The 17,836-nt window shown below is 36.2% G+C and overlaps 1 protein-coding gene across 11 annotated transcripts in view; it reads right to left on the bottom strand.

The window, feature by feature from the left end:
- Nebl (nebulette) overlaps nucleotides 1-17,836 on the bottom strand; it is a 337,929-nt gene that overhangs the window by 63,424 nt on the left and 256,669 nt on the right. For 7 of the 11 annotated variants that reach the window (XM_015495260.2, XM_048812735.1, XM_048812739.1 and 4 more), the window contains 4 exons: nucleotides 11,812-11,913; nucleotides 10,775-10,876; nucleotides 2,553-2,666; nucleotides 730-834 (listed from right to left, as the gene is read on the bottom strand). The exons of 2 other annotated variants lie outside the window; for them this stretch is intronic. In XM_015495260.2, the coding sequence (XP_015350746.1) occupies nucleotides 730-834; nucleotides 2,553-2,666; nucleotides 10,775-10,876; nucleotides 11,812-11,913 (423 nt within the window). The remainder of the gene's footprint in view (nucleotides 1-729; nucleotides 835-2,552; nucleotides 2,667-10,774; nucleotides 10,877-11,811; nucleotides 11,914-17,836) is intronic. 2 more of the 11 variants (XM_048812736.1, XM_048812738.1) reach the window with 2 other exon arrangements.

The following is a 17,836-nucleotide window of genomic DNA, read 5'->3' as shown; positions in this document are numbered from 1 at the left end:
CTCAGGGGAGCTTAACCACTGAGTCACATCCCCAGTCAATTTTTATTTTTTATTTTAAGAAACTAAGTTGCTTAGGGCCTCACTAAGTTGCTGAGGCTGGCTTTGAACTCAAGATCCTCCTGCACCAGCCTCCGGAGCTCTTGGGATTACAGGCATGTGCCACCGTGCCCAGCTCAGAGTGATCTTTTTTGAGAACCAAAGAAGTCGACATAGCATCCAGGAGGGTGAGTCTCCAGGGATCCAAAACACTCACCCCTGCCAGCTTAGTTGCCTTGACAGAATATGGAAATCACAAGACTTATAGTATAGTGACAATGAAATATAAACACCTTTATGATTTATTTTCAGAGATTATACAATTTAGATGAGAACAACATTTTATATTATTGAAAGCATACTGCAGACACTCTGGACTAGCCTGCACCAGAGAAAAGACCCCTGACTGGAGGAGAACCTGAACTTCAAGTGGCTTCAGTGTGAACAAGGATGAAGTAAGAGGAAGAAGGAGTCAGGAAAAATGCTTGCACAAACACTTTGAAGAGTAGCTGATTTAAGAGAAACTAAAGAACTAGCAAGAAACCTCTTTGTATATCAACAGCTTTGGTGGGATTGATGCAAGTAGACTACTACTTTTCAGTGAGCCGGTATTGGGGGTGGAATGACACACAGGCATGTCTAGGAAGCTGGTGAGCTCAGGAGCACAGCAGGTGAGCTATAGGACCCACTTACTCCGCTGAGCATTTTGCTGGCTTTCAAAGCGTGGTCTAAAAACAACAAATTTGGGAGATCTGAAACCGGATCGTGCATATTTTGCAAGTCTTTCTTGTACTTCACCTATGAAAATAACATAGAACAAAATACCCATCTAGGAGAAGAGAATAGGCTTTTGCATTTATTGCTAATTACTATTGTTAACACATCATAAAAGTAGTAGTGGTTAACAGACGAATTTATAGGTAGCCACTAGATGGCGCTAATTCACTACTGAATGAGTAAAAAGTTTTATTAAAATGATGTTACAAGAATCAAGTAATTATAACAGAAACTCTGTTTTCAAGAATTGAAGACACTAGCCACTTTGTTCTTTAGACACTATGCCAGTATTTCAATTTTGCTCCGTGATAACTTTAGGCTACTGGTGTTTTTCATTCTTTTGCCACACAGACATGTTTTGGGTTTTGTTTTTGTTTTATTTTGGTTTTTGTTGTTGTTACTTTGCCAACTGTTTTGGAAATATCATACTAGAAAACGAAAATAATAAACTGCTAATAAAACAAGCATTAAAATTACTCACTAGGGCTGGAGTTGTGGCTCAGGGGTAGAGCGCTTGCCTAGCATATGTGAGGCACTGGGTTTGATCCTCAGCACCCCATAAAAAAAATAAATAAAGTTATCATGTTCATCTACAACTTTAAAAAAAAGTACTTACTATCTTCCAGACACTTCTCTAAATACTTTATATATGTGAACTATTTAACCTCCACGACTCCCTAGTAGGCGGATACTTTATTCCCATTTAAAGAGGAGAAAACGATGAAGACACAGAATGATGAAGGGATAATAGGTGGGAGGAACAGGATTTAAATCCACCCATCTGATTCTAAGCCTGGATTTTTCAGCACTTGGATCCAGGTTCCTTTAAGTATATTTCATCTCTATTTCCCTGGTTTGTACACACATTTAAAAAATAAAATAGGAAAAAAAAAATCATCTGACATTCCCAGTGGTCCTAAAAGACAAAACAACCACCACAAAAAAAAAAAAGTTTTGACTGCTAGAGATGAACAAAAGTTGTTTAGTGAACACAAATAACAACACCTTCTAAACCTCATTGGAAGTAAGATTAACCAAGCCCCAAGGAGATGATAGGAATTGAAAGGTTTTATGATCTAACAAAGCAACAATCTGATAATATTTCATTTTCATACTTGAAAATGTGCTCTACACATTTCAACCATAGCAAACTCATCAATGTTTTCAATGTTTGTTTTATATTCTGCCTGTTTCTCATACATTTTATAAAATGAATCCTGATTATTTTTTAAAACATGAAATGCAAATAAATTTTATGAAGAAATATTTCATAGCTCTTACATAAGCTATGTGAAATTATAAGCATTATCAGTCTAATTTTTTAAAATTTCTTTACAATAAATGTCCATGTACCAGGAAGTACTTTATAATAAACCCAATGATATGGACATAATTATACGAGTTAATTATCATCCTATCTACTAATTTGTGATAATACACACTTCTTTTCTACAAAACTCTGTAATCTATTTCTAAATTAGATATGATAATTTTATTCACAATACTATTCTTGCTTATTAACTAATTAGTAATCAGTAACCATTAATAGTAAAAATTATAACTATATATTTTTCTCAAAAAAAAAAAGGGTTCAGGAAAATATGCTTCAGTGTTTTCAAGTACAGACTACTTGGAAATTACATGATCCTGATTAAGAACCAGTAATTACAACACAGTCAGTTCTAAGAAAACAAGAATCAAAAGATATTGAAAATAATTTTCTAAGAATTACAACATACATCACTTGCAAGTATAGCAGCAAGCTGATTTTGCTTAAAAGAAGCACTTTCAAGAGGGTTGTAATGATGTTTCTTATCCTTCATTTCATTGTCAAATTTTTCTTTATATTTAACCTGTCACAAAAGAAAAAATGGGATAAATTAGCACATTTGTGTTGAATAACAACACACTTGATTTTAAAAAGATCAAATAAACTACCTTAACAGTGAACAGTAGCAAAATTTAAGTTCCTGGTATTCATGACCTCCATAAAAGCTTAATGAGGCATAAATTTTTTTAAATGCAGTACTTGAACATTGATCATAAACACAATTAGGCATTAACTCAAATTCTTCCTATTAATGAAAATTATGCCTTGAAATATCAAAAATTTTAAATGTCAGCTTCCATTTCTACATTCCTATAATCTATGATCAATCAGAAATCAGGACAAAAATCTTAAGGTCCAGCATATTTAGAAAATGGGTCCTTGGCTCAGAATCTGAATATGAATTTTTCTAAGGGAATTGTTCCAAATAAAGGGCATGGTTTACACTATGGTTTTCTCTTGGTTTCCCATAGTTCATTTGTTCAAAAATTCATCTTTAAGAAATATATTTTCTGAAATGTCCTGGGCCTATTGAATGTTATTTTAAAATTTCTCTGCTTTAACAACACAATCTATTCATCCAGAAACCCATCTCTAAAATTCACCATGTTATTTTTGCTCTTTGTTAAATACTCACAGGACAACAACAACAACAAAAGAATTCAACTTATCTTGTAGGACTCCATCTTTCTCATGGGTAAAGAAATATGTTAGCGAACGTAATAATAACTAATTGGAATATATATAGGAGTTCTCTACCAAAATAAATAAATAAACCTAGTTACTCACATCTCGCACGCCCTTGATTCATGAAGACAGAAAAGGATATACAGATCTCAAAAGCAAACTGTTTTGTTCTCTCGCACTATTTTTACAATATTTACAATATTACAGTATTCTGCTCTCTTATGATATTCTTGCAATGCATGTTTATTCATACATGTTGAGACTCTGCCTTGCACAAGTCTTTATTACACAGCAGTTTGGGAATGGCTCATATCATGTGTTTTAATCAAGCCTATAACAGAGTGAGGGTCTCCTTCGCAGACCGGTGTCTGATACCTATGAGAATAGGCTAGTGAAAAATCTTCTTAGGAATACAATACAACATTTTCTCAAAAGTTTACAGGAAAGATTTTTCTCCATGGTCCATTATATAATAGCAACTTTCTGATATTCACATTGCCTAATACATTTATCCTGAATAACTGATGAGGCCTCTCTAAAATAAGAAAAGTTCTGAATTATTTAAAAATTATTATTTTACATCTTGAAATCAGGGACCATAGCACAAATAGGGGAAAAAATAAATTTCTTTCACTACTTTACAGAGTAGCTGGCACAAAATCAAAGATTTTCCCAGCCTGGTCCTAACACACAATGCCACCCCCCTGCTATGATGCGTTTCACTATATTTTAATGACTGATTTTGTCTCTCCTAAGTTTTTGGTGCTTAAAGGGAATTCACCCAATGATTCTGGAAGATTCTATAACTGGTTTCCACTTTCATGATGCCTCTGATCAGGCCACACTCACCAACACACTACCCTTTCTGAGCCAAACATTCTCCCTGCCAGTCAGGGTACAATGAAAACTCTGGTTGACACCATTCACATCTTGTCAGCAGATCTAGCTGCACAATGTGGACTTGCATCAAGTTTCCTTTCAGTTTCTCCAGCCTCGGGCACCGTGAGTGTCTTAGTTATGCTTTAGCCAAACAACAACAGTAAGTTCTATGATCTTGGCTCCCGGAGACCATGGTACTGTTTCTGTGTACCCAGGAATTCCCAGCACAGTTACAGGAGGAGCAGAGGCAATGTGTGGGGCGGTGTTACTTGGAAATGAAAATGACAGCTCCTTATCAGTTATTAAACCTGGCATTTGCTCTTCCAAGAAAATGCATATTTCTGAAAAATAATAATCACTCTGTCATTCATATCCTTATATGGAATGCAATAATAAGCAAAGTACCGTAAAACTGATCTCATTCTCACCCTTCTAACTCAGGGCTCCGCATGATTTGATTCAAAACACGCCCAAGGAACAAAAATATGAAAGTTTCCCTCATTAATTAATTAGCCATAAAATAAAAATTTCTGCATCATGTGAAAACACGAACCAGACATTGACACACAACTCTTGTTTGCCTCACTGTGTAAGGTTCACACGTACATGAACCAAGAAAATGACCCATGGTTTGAGTAGGTGGCATCTCCCCACTTTTGACCGGTTCACTAGGGAACTACACAGACTCGCTCAATTAGTAAAATCGATTAATCAAAAAATTACCCTATTTTCCATCTTACAGTTCATACACCTGAGTGTCCACTGCTTAAGTCACACTCACATCTCCTAAGAGATCTCAGCAATGCTCTGTCTTAACTGTATCTGGTTCCTAACGGGAACAAACAGTATCCCCTTGGATTATAAGACCACTTGAGAAAGGGAGAAATAAGTGTTGTTTGAAGATGCAAAAATACTCCTTAAGCCTAGGTGTATTATTTGAAATGAAGTTTACTGCATATGATCCATATTATTTATATTCTGAATATCATACATAATGGTCCTGATATCACTTGTTTAAAAATACAGGATAGGAATAAAGGATCAAACTTCTAAAAGTTTCCTAAAGAATTTTAACAGATTTTTCATAGGCCCATACTTGGAGAAAACACAGAAACTCCTAGACAACAATGATGTAATTTAAACTGCCTCTGGACAGAGCAGTGTCCTGACAGTGCAAAGCCAAACACCTAGACCCACTGGTTAAACTGTCACGAGGGCTGAGGGCTTCCCCTTGACATCATCTGTAACTCAGTCTCACCAATAGCCAGCAAGGCAGGGAAATTTAGACCACAAATGAGAACTTTTCATCGTAGTCACATACACAGATGTTAGGAAAGAAACAGATAATTTAATAAATTCATTCTAATGATCATTAAAAATGAAAACTAAGCAAATAACACACCATCATATAGCTATTGGCATCAACTTCCTCTGATTTGGGATGAAATAATAAGTGGTGAATGAAAAACAATCGATTTTTATGTAGAACCATTATTAAAATCAATCATATTCTTAAAGTCTAAATTTTATACAAATTGCTAACTCTGCCCTTACCTTCTTTACAAAATAACAATCTTACTGACTCTGCATCAAATGTGAAAAAATCCAGAGAAAATGTGTCCGATCAGTCTCTACATATTTATTGACAATCAATCTGTGCTATTCTCTAATGGCAGATCAAAGACACAGAAGCCCTGCCATGTGGTTCTAAAAAAGTAGATATTTAAAACATGCATGCATGCACATCGATGCCTACTACTGATTGTGGCAAGAACTACAAGGAAACAGAATAAAGGGGAGGAGAAGGATACCAATTATATCTGCAAATCAGGAATGTGACATTTAAGCTGATACTTGGGTGTAAGGAGGTTGGCAGAGGATTTGTTTGCCAGGAAGGGAGAATGGGAGATTCTCCAAACCAATCAATACCCTTTGCCATTTAAGGACGATATTTATTACTAAATTTTTAAAGCAATCCATAATGGAATTTTTAGGTTTAAAACCCATTCTTATCTTTCTAACAAAAGCGATTTTAGAGCAAATACTAATAATTCTAAATACACAAATTTTCCTTGATGTTATGAACTAAACAATTCATTCATCATGTAGTCAAATTTAAAGTAATAAGATAACCCAGGAATACATTAACAAATTATACTCTTAGAATTTTTTAAGCTGATGATGTCAATAGTTATTTATATTTGAGATACATAGAAACCAACCTTTTTCTTGGCACTGAGGTTTTTGGGGGTTTTTTGTTTGTTTGTTTTAGTTGGTTTTATTTCTATGGCCTGGTCATAATTTTATGTATCTTCCAATTTAAAAAGGAAACATTTTCAACTATGAGAGCAAATCTATTGTACAAGTTAACATAAGGAGGGTCAGGCATGTGTTCCCATTACTTTTCTTGAGTAAAATTGCACAGAGCTCAGTTTCCAGGTAAGACGTGAGCCTCTGCCCACTTGCTCTCTACCTTCCTCTTTTCATGGAGCTGTCTTTTCCCTCCATTCCAGGGCCACCTCCTTGTCATTGCATTCTTTCCTCGAGGTCTTCCAGTGCTGACATGCTCTTTTCTCCCTGCACCTTGCCTCTCCTTAAACACTTTTCCCTGCTTAACAAATTCCCGCCTCATTTCCCTTCTATGTATTTGTGTGGTGTTATTATTAGCTTAGGAGCAAGAGAGCACATGATCTTCAAAGTTGTCCACGAAAATAAGAAATGATACTTTGGGCCTTTATTTCTTTTTGAAACACCTGAGAAGACAAATGAAACCTATGAGCTCATTCCAGGAGTCTTGCTCAGCTTTCCTCTTTTCTCAAGAGTTTATTCATCATATGATCAGTAAGAATGTCGTAAAAAAAGTAAAGATGATGGATAAAATGTCATTTTCCAATTACATTGTGCTTGAGCAGTAGATCACTTGATTGCTGAACACCAAATTTTTTGTCTAAGGATTCTCCAACAGAATTGGGATAGGATGAATTTAAGACTGGAATCTGAGAGTCAGGTTCCTATTTCTGCTCCATTCTGTGTATGAATTCATCTAAAAAACTAGAAGAGAAAACACTCTGTGTATCTATAGTAAAGAGACTCCTAAGAAGTTGTGTAATCTTCCATGGGCCAGACACTGTTTTCGTTTTGTTTTGTCTTGTTTAGGGGGTGGTACTGGGGATTGAACTCAGGGCACTCAACCACTGAGCCATATCCCCAGCCTTATTTGTATTTTATTTAGAGACAGGGTCTCACTGAGCTGCTTAGCACCTCCCCATTGCTAAGGCTGGCTTTGAATTCGCAATCCTCCTGCCTCAGCCTCCCAAGCCGCTGGGATTACAGGCATGTGCCACTGCACCCAGCCAGGCATGGTTTTTAAGTATTCTTAAAGTAATTCATCTCACTCTCAAGACAATCCTAAGAAGAAGATATCATTGTTGTCACGCCTGTTTTACAGATGAGGAAACTGAAGATAGAGAAATTAAGCAATTTGTGACAAGCTATCAACAGAACTAGAGTTTGACCACGTGATCCTGTTCTAGAGCCCAATTTCTTAACCACTAAACTACAACCTGCTGCATGATTGAAGGGAAATCTTCATCCCTAGGAGAGGGTGGAGCTACAAGAAGTCAGGGAGCTCTGCAGGAAACTAAAATAAAGCCAATATCTCCTGTCTGCTCACCAAGCTTTATCTGGGATTCAGGAGCATTGAGTCACAGCCCTTCTTGACCTTTGAGTGAGTGTCATCTAGCGCATCCCAGCCTCTTGAGCATGAGCAGCATCCTGAGTACAAACAAAGTTGATCTGTAGGTGAAAGTACCTTGTACATTATAAAACAACCGACGCACGGCTCAGTTACATTCAGGCATCTTTTACCCTGGCCTCTCGGGGGTAAGCCTGATTTTCACCCACACAGCCATGGAGACCTTTCAGGGACCCATCACTTCATGTGTGATTATCACAGCCGAGGCCAACTGGCCTCTTGGACCTTCCACCTCTCATAAGGCCAGACTTGCCTGCACAGTGTGGCCACATTAACCTTGAGCAATACTGTCTGCACTCCTTCCTTGTTAAAATGTTCAGGGATTACTTATTTGTTAGCTGAAAGTGGAAGCAATTTGAGATACTAGATTAATAGGTGATAAGTTGGTCATCTTGGTATTTAACTCTAAAATGTTCCCTAAGGTTATACTTGGAAATCACTTTCTCTTTTTTTACCATTTCTTTCATAGAACATGTTATTTGGGGAAAGGTGGGGTGGGGACTAATGTTAATAGGCACAGAGTTTCACTTTTCAGAATGAAAAAAGTCCCCAAGGTGGATGATGGTGATGGTGTTTAACACCACTGAACAGCACACAGCCGATGGCTAAGATGGGAACTTTTCTGATTATTAAAAAAAAAAAAAGTTGGAAAAATTAATACATGCAAGAAAGAACACATTATACCTGCTCTGCTAAGTAATGGGTTAGTCAAAATCAGCACGACACTGACACATTTCTCACCAAATCTCCCCCCAGATTCCTGATTATATTCATGACTCCTAGGGCTTTGCTCAGAGCCTCTGCTATCAGACTTCTGTCCTCTGTCGCCTTCATTGCCAACCTTTATTTGGGGCTTTCCTGGGGAGCTTTCTCTTCCTCTCTGTCAAAGCCAGCTCAATACTGCCTCCCACACAGTCTGACCTGGTGTCCTCCTCCTCCACACCAGCAAGAGACCAAACGGGGATGGGTACAAATGACACTCTGTTTTCACTGTGTTGCCATTTTCTCTCTACTGCTGAACTCGGCTTCTTCTCACAAGCTTATTGGGCACTGATGTTTGCTGTAAAATGCCTATTCACCATTTCTCCTTTTTCTACCTGCATGTTAGTCTCTGTTTCTTCTTCAAAGAAGTTACGTATTATAAACAATATTCTTATCACATATATTATAAATACTTTTCCAAATATTTGAAGACCCCTGCTCTTTCTTCCTTTTTATATATTAAAAAAAAACTATTCTCAGACCTTCCTTTCTCTGTATAAATCCAATTCATTCAAATAATTAGATTCTAATTTTGAAAAGGCTGTTTGGATTCTAATGGGACTTACATGGAGTTTTTTAAATGAGTTTTAAAATATGACATTACTGTTATATTAAGTATTGAGACTCACAAGCCAAGAGCACACTACAGAGGTTCATTTGCTCAAGACTTACATTCCTCACTTGGATTTTATGCCTTTTATTGTTTACATGTCTGCATTCTGAAACATAATTTAATTAAGACTTTTGCAACTTGAGAAAGAAATATTTTCAAAGTTATGAACACTATACATTTGTAAAATTACTGTTTGATCACATTATTACTGACTCTGAAAACATCACCTTTTCCACTGAAAGAAGTTTTAATTTTGATGCAGTTAATGTGTTATTTTGTATAGCTTCTGGATCTCTGGACATGTTAAAGCACAATCCTATTGCCCTGTCTGGTGTATAGAATATCCTGAAATTTCTTTTAAGATTTTTAAATTATTTTATTGTAAACAAAAAAATCATTAATAATGTTTATTTTATTGTTAATAAAATGATCCACCTGGCATTCAGCTTTGTATGTGGTCTAAGATTCGGGTCCAATTTTGTTCTCACCATGACAGTTACTTAGGGTGGCACCATTTATTAACCAATTTTTTCCCACTGACTTGAGCCAACACTTTTGTCATATATTAAATTCTTATACATACTGGAATCTATCTCAGGATTCTATCCTACCGATTATTTTACCTGTCTAATCCTACCGATTATTTTACCTGTCAGTCCACCAATCCATACTGATTTCATTTCAATGATCTCCTATTATCTTATGGTAACTCATAATTTAAGTTCCCCTTCACTGATCTTTGTCTTCATACCTTTAAAGGCTTTCCTCAGGTAATTCCTTTCCATGAAAACATTAATATCATTTTATCCATATTAAAATGAAAAAGAGCCTATGGATTCTAAGTGAAAGTGAATGACATTTATATGATAATTCTGGAAGAATCAAAATTTTTATCTATTAAGATTGTCAACCAAAAACATATCTATACATATACAAAAAATCTATACATTTGTAGATCTTATTTTATGTTTTTCAATAACATTCCAAAGTTTTCTCTGTTTTCATTGCCCCTCTATTAATTTGTGATTAAAGCATTTGAAAATTGGGGAAATTAGCATTTTTATTGCTAAGTTAAAAACTTGGGTGTGTGTGTGATTGTGTGTGTGTGTTTGTGTGTGCAGACAGAAATACTATTACTTGGCACAACTGTTGCTGATTTCTGGGAATTCTGGGAAATGTGACAACATGGCCAAACCAAAAGTTTTAGATTTGAGCTGGAGGGTGGGATGGAAAACTTATTTTATGCTTAAAATTAGATTTAATTTTTTTCTTTATTGAAATCTGTGATTATTGCAATACTATCTGAAAAGTTTCAGAAATATGATCCCCATTTATTCTTGCAATTACAGATATGATCAAAAATGAAATATTTTCCTGTGCTCCTAGGAACAAAATATCTGAATAAAGTCATTGTAGGATCATGACTCCAGAGTCTTACTTGACTAGAAAGTTTGGCCGCTTCCACAGCATGTTCAAAATCTGGTCTTCCAATGACAGCAGGCTCTTTATTCATTACTCCTTGCCCTTTCTTGTATTCTGCCTAAAATTAACAAGAACATATTGAATAATTCTACTTTATAATGATGAATTACATTAACATTAATCAAAATAAAATATAATAGACCCTCAGCCCATTAAAAACGTATTCCTTAGAACACATCAAATACTAACATATAGACTGCTAAAGCCAGAATTCATTACACAGTATAGTTATATATTATTAACTTTTAGCAGTAAAAATAATTATTAACTTTGAGACTAAGCATCCAGCTATCATCACTTATACAAATACTGAAAAAAAATACATAAGGAGAATTTTCTGGATAGAGATCCTGCATTCTTCATATTTATGGTTTTGTTTTTCTTTGGAAACTGATCTGACATGTTTGATCCACATGCAGTTGACTTTAGTAATTACTGATTGTTAAGGTACACTTAGGGTATTCCAATATTCAGTTTGAGTTCAATCATCATTTCAACCAGAATTTTTGGTATGTTGAAGTCAAATGGTATTAACCAAGGAGAGTATTTTAGAGACATAAGAAACAGCCTCAGCAGGGGGAAACATGCAACCACGTTGATGGAAGAGAATCTGCACAATTAACAGCATTGAGATGGGATGAGGCCAAGAGAAGTTCTTTGGAACAGGGTGAGGTAAGAGACTATACTGGACCAGAAAAGTGACAACCCTAACTTTTAGGGTGAGACATTTGGATATGATCTTATCCCCACATAGTACTTATACCTCTAAAAGCAAGACAGTCCTAGTCAAGTCCAATTTGGGCAGCTTCTGCATATACCCAAATAATTACATAATCAAATGGATAATTCAGGGAAAAACATTGAGATGTCACTAATCCAGATTGATTAATTACACTAATTAAATTAACCATCTAAATACCAAAGCTGTACTTTGTATCTTGCAAAAAATTTTTTAAAAAGCATTTCTGTACAAGATTTAAAAAGATGAATTACATTGCTTATGATCTTGGAGATCTGAGTTGCCTTCTTGATATCCGGTCTGTCCAGCTCCGCAGTATACGTGTGGGTGTCCTGCACATCTTTCCTATAAGAAATCTGATCAAAGAGACAGTTTTGATTGAAAAGAAACAAGGGGGAAAAAAACAACTTAGTAATTTCATTTAGCTACTAACCTTCATGTCTGTAACATTATTTGTCCTTGTCATAATTGCTAAGAGAACTTATTGGCCTTGAGTTGCTTTTTTCATGTTTTGGTGCACAACATTCATTTTCATAGACAGATTAACTCTTCACAGTATACCTATAGCTCACTAACATTAACATATTTGAAATGAAAAAAATATATATTTGAAATGGATTTATATTACCTAAGAAATAGAAGGCTAAGAACAGGGCACAAACCAGTCTCAAAGGATTTTTCACAGATACCTATTAGCATGCTTGGTGTGTAAGTGTGGATGCTTCTGTTCATATACAGAATGTACTTAGCAATCACTTCAACTTGCCTACCACACATTCTCAACCTCAGGGGATGTAGCATAAGTCCCAGCAAATGAAGACTAAAAATCACTTCCTTTGGGGAAGGAAGGTGTTGAGGCTCTCAACTACACTCTTCTCTCCTTTTTCTAACTGAACTCTTCAAATGATCATTCCAAGGAGACCTAGACATGGCTACCAATAGTTTTACCATCCATACATATATCATTATGATAGCTTGATCCATTCAAAATAAGAATTATTACATTAAGAAATATTCTCCCTCTGAATGTTATGCATGTTAGACATAATCAAGCCAAAGTACAGAAAGTAGAGATTTAAAGATAAAAATGTATGAATTTTGCCAAATGTTAAATACTTTAGATCATGTACCTTTATGTTAACTTGACTAACGAATAGAGGAGAGACCAGAATAACATTGCTATCATGTCTGATGGTCAACATCTCACTTGTCTCCCACTTTCCAAATTCTTGATTTGTCATGAGCCAAAGCAATTGTCAGCTGTGGGTCTATATGGCATATTACCAGAGGTGGTTGATTTATCTATTATAATACTTTCCATTAAAGTAAAAATGCAAAGCATGCAGAAACCCATCTTTACTTTTTCAGAGCACAAAAAGGTAGAAAACTGAAATAAACCATTGGCTACTTTATAATTACCTTTTGCACAAGGATTTTTAACATTGCTTGTAAACTTTCTGCAATAGCACCATCTGAGCTACTTATAAAATATTTAGATTCCTAAGGTCTATCCACAATCCTCTGGAATAAAATTTTGGTAAATGGAGCCCAAGAATCTGATTTTAATGAATTCCCTAGTTGATCACTATGAACCAGTGTTCTAGATAATATTAATGTATCTTGTTATTTTCTCTTCAACCTTGAAGATCTAAAACACTCCTACTTTTTTTTATTTCTTCCAAAAACAATTATCAGCTGTGAGACATGATAATGCATTAATACTTCAACAGATTCCCTTTGCATTATTTTATTTCAATGAAATATTAAGGTACACTTCTTCTATTTGCCCTTTGAAAGCTTATTTTTGCCTCACTACCAAGATCATTTTTTAAATTGCATTTACAACTGTGAATCTGAAAAGTACATAGTGTTTAAGCACAATTAGTATTAAGTCCCTCAGAATTAATACTTCATAAGCTTTATGTTAGCAAGTAATTTCAGGTAGGTTTTATACATACAGGTAGTAAAAGAAACACAAATATAAGCTAGTGACTGAGTTATATTGTCTGGTGAATTTTCAATCTTCAGGGATTTTTTTTTTTAAATAGACCAATTACATTGGTTTCACAAAGCAACACACTCATCCACAAATGATAGCAACTCAACCTCAGCCTACAGGGAGTTAAAACACAAGCTGTGTAAACAAAAACCAGCTCTCAGGTGAAAACAAACCAAAATTATTACCCACCTCCAGGACTGTTTCTAAGTTACTACATTCATTTGAAAACCACCAGGGGAGGGGGAATGTCTTTTTGTTTAGAAAAGAATGAGGGTAAAAATGGAAACCTTTACTTTTTGAAAAGAACTGCAACCTTTCGGCAATCCCAGCTTTACATGGGTTACCTAATTATATGCTGTTCAGCCTAATGACTGCTGAAGAGAGGTGAACAGCACAAAGGCGGCAGGAGCAGGACTTTGAATAGGGCCCCATCATCCATGTAAATTGCAAATTAGAGGCCAGCATATGTGACTCAAAACAAATATTAAGATTGACATGAGCTGTACATTCAAACAAGAGGACACCACAGAGCCACACAGGAGAAAAGCGCAGGAGCCTGATCACAAGTCAGATCTTCTGGAACGCTACTGCTCAGGGATATTCCACAGGAAAGGGGGCTTACGTCTGTGGACCCGCAAGAGTAGCAAGCTCCTGGTTTCACTCTTGCAAGGATGTCTGAACATGCATGGTATGGCAACACGGTTTCCTGAGGAGGTTACTCATCTTCCTGTACCTAGATCACCCTTAGCTTTGAGGGAACTCATCCGACATTCCTCATGTGTCTGCAGTATGGATTTGTTCCATTCTGGCATTGCATCAGAACTCAGGAAGAGTCCAATGGTCAAGTAGCAGAAGAGCTTGGAGGTCCAAGTGTGTGTATAGGCAAGCTCACATGCATGTGGGTATGTCTGTATTTCCTGAATCAATTTGAAATCTAAATGCTAACCATATTGAAACAGTGGATTGGCCACCATTTTTTATTCTTCTCAAGACAACATAGTGATCTAAATAATATTGTTTCTAGGAAGAAGAGAGAAAGGAAGAGATTCTTGAAAATCATCAACCCAGAATGGGCTAATGGGTATAAGCTTGACAGTCAATGATTGATTTTATGTTATCTCCTTCAATGTTTTATTCCGGCTATGTTCTCAAAGCACAGAAGAGAACGAAGAAGGAAGAGAAGCAAAAAAGAAGAAAGAAGGAAAAAAAGAAGATAGCAGGCGGAAGATGGAGGAGGTGAGGAGGAAGAGAAACCAATGATATTAAAAATGGTCTCTAAGACTGGGGCTGTAGCTCAGTGGTAGAGCACTTGCCTACCACGTGTGAGGCACTGGGTTCAATCCCCAGCACCACATTAAAAAAAATAAATTAATTAAATAAAGGTATTGTGTCCATCTTCAACTAAAAAGAAAAATTTTTAAAATGGTCTCCACTTTTAGACTCTTCAATATGCCTAGGAAGAACTTACTTACTTCTATGGATTTTTTTCAAAATGTCCATAAAATCTGTTCAATTGAATTCCCTTCTTACTCTTCTATGTCAAGTGTATTCTTAATCTTTATCTAGTGTATTCTTAGTAATGAACATTAGAAGCATTTGAGTACATCCCACAAAGGAAACAACTGGAATTTTAATGGGTATTTCACTGATCTTACAAAACGACTTCAGGAAAAATAATATCTCAACAATACTTAAGACTCCCCTAGGGGAAGATGCCATATTTTTTCCATTTCCCTAATTCTTTTATTATATATCTCAGTGACATCTCATCATTCTCCTCTATATGTCTGTCACAAGGCAAAATAGTAATTATCATTGAAGATCATTTTTATATATTTATCTTATATCCAAGATGATCAGCTTTATCTTTTTCACAGTAGAAAGACATATAATTTCATCTGCAAATGATGATTCTGGTCTCTTCCATAGGGACACTCAGAATTACTATTTTAGATACCTGATTACTTCCTTTTGCCTTCTACTTTAACTGAATTTGTCTTTTTCCACATATCTGAGTCATTTTCCTAAACTATTCCTTTTTTAGTAGACATGTATTCATTTTTTTCTCCTAGGAATTTTTATTTGGAAACTGTCCCCCTGACTCCAGGTGATCAGGAGGGACCCTCAATCTGCCTCTCTATAGACAGGGTTGGCCACATGCCCTGGACCATCCAATCAGGTTCTGGATCCACTTAGAAACCATGGTTTTAAAAGGCACACTTATATTCCAAGCAGGGGCAGAGTCATCCAGTGGATCTGAGGCTGAGGTTGGCTCACACTTTTCTCTGGGATCAGCTGCTATGAGGATGATTTAAGCTTTGAAGTTACAGCTGTCATCTTGAATCCTCACAGAAACTGTGTGAAAGGAACATCACCCCACGCAAGTAGAGTGAGATATGGGACAGAGGAGGGCTTTGGGTGGCACTGTGACAGCTCTGGAACCAGTTGTGCCTGGAGCTAGTGTTCATTTCCTAATTATAGTCTGCCCTCAATATCCCTGGCTTCCACATCCAGGACTCAACCAACCATGCATTGAAGAAATTCAAAAAAGAAAGTTATATCTGTACCGAACATGCACAGACTGTCTTTGCATCATTATGCCCTAAACAATACAGTATAATGACTGTTTACATAGCTTTTATATTGTTTTAGGAATAACAAGGTAATCTATAGTTGATTTTAAATATAGAGGAAGATGTGCACGGATTACACGCAAGTACTGTGCCATGTTTTATTAAAGACTTGAACATGCCCAGATTTTTAGTGTCCACAGGGGTCCTGAGACCAATCACTTGAGAATATCAAGGCACAACTATATATATACCAATAAATATTCCTTTTACTCCAAGGACTTTAGATTCCTGTCGAAAATGCTAGCAAGATCCATTTCATGTTTTTCTGCAGCATCTAATCTGTTCTTTTTTTTTAAACCTCCAATAAAGAATTGTATTCCATCAAATTTTGTCTTTGAATTTCTTCCTTATCTCACCATGTTCCCCTTTGCCCTAGCTTTATTTTCATATCACTTCATGGTCTTTGAATCTTGTCTTGTTCCCTCCTTGAATCTCCTTCTGCTTCAAAACAGCCATGTTCTTTGCATGCTTCCTTCATTCCTGCAGTGTGATCCACGTTAGGCACTGCTCTGGATCCTCTATGTGTATTAATTCATTAAATCATCACCCCACCCCTGTTGGGTGGGGTTGTCTATACTCAATCAGGCTCTTCTGAAGCTCCTTTTCCAGGCTGGAGCAACATCCCCCAGCATCCCCTTCCATATACAGTCATGGGTTAGACTTGGCCACTAAACTGGCTCCTATGAGATTCTGAAAGTAGCACAGATGCCTTTACTCCCCAGGTACAGCCAGATACATGTGTGTGATCTAAGGATTCGCAATGACCTTCCAGCAGGCTTTCTACTTTTATAAAATGGTGATTTGAGACTCCTTGGTAGGTGAGTTAATAAACTAGATAGAAGCAAAACCTCCACAGACTGTCAGTGAGGTGAAAGCAAAGCACTGGGAGATGAGAAGACTGGGGGGTGGGGAAGGGAGCCTCCCTGGAAACCACAGACAGACAGACACCTGTGGGACTGAAATTTCACAAGCAGGCAGGCCTTGAGAGAATGAGATCAGGCTGGGCTATGTCCAATCTTTTCATTGCTCTGGTGAAGGTTAAATGATTCTTGGTGAGAAGAAACTAGAACAGAAGTGAGGAGTGTAACCTGTATAGAGTCACAATCTTGAAGCCCAGGTTCAATCATTATCAAGAAAACCTTTTATTATCATCATGAACTCCAGGGGCACAGGAACTTTTTTCTTTCTTTCTTTCTTTTTTAAAATGTTTTTTTGTTGTGCTGGGAATCAAACACAGGGCCTTGCACATTCTAGACAAGGGCTCTATCACTGAGCTACACCCCCAGCTCCTGGAAAGTCTTTTATTAAACTTACTTAAATGTTATTATTTATAAGAGAATACGAACCTTTTTAAGATATAAATCTTGTTTTCTATACGACAATATAAACTTTTCAAATATAAGTGAATATACATTCTGATGCTATTGAGCAAACAAAAAAGTTTTTAATTGTCTAAAAAGATGGAGTAAAATAAGTTACATCTAAAACAATGTATCATTATTATTATTATTATTGCCAATGTTTATATGTCATTTTATAGTTAGTATATGTCTTCTTATTCATAACTTAATTTTATCAACCACACAATCTCATGAAAAGAGCAGAATAGGTATTACTAACAATTTTGGCTTGGAGATGAACAAGAAT

The sequence above is a fragment of the Marmota marmota genome, unplaced genomic scaffold (assembly GCF_001458135.2).
Source record: "Marmota marmota marmota unplaced genomic scaffold, marMar, whole genome shotgun sequence".
NCBI lineage: Eukaryota > Metazoa > Chordata > Mammalia > Rodentia > Sciuridae > Marmota > Marmota marmota.
The sequence above is the reverse complement of the archived record's forward strand: the minus strand, read 5'-3'. Positions and strand labels throughout refer to the sequence as shown.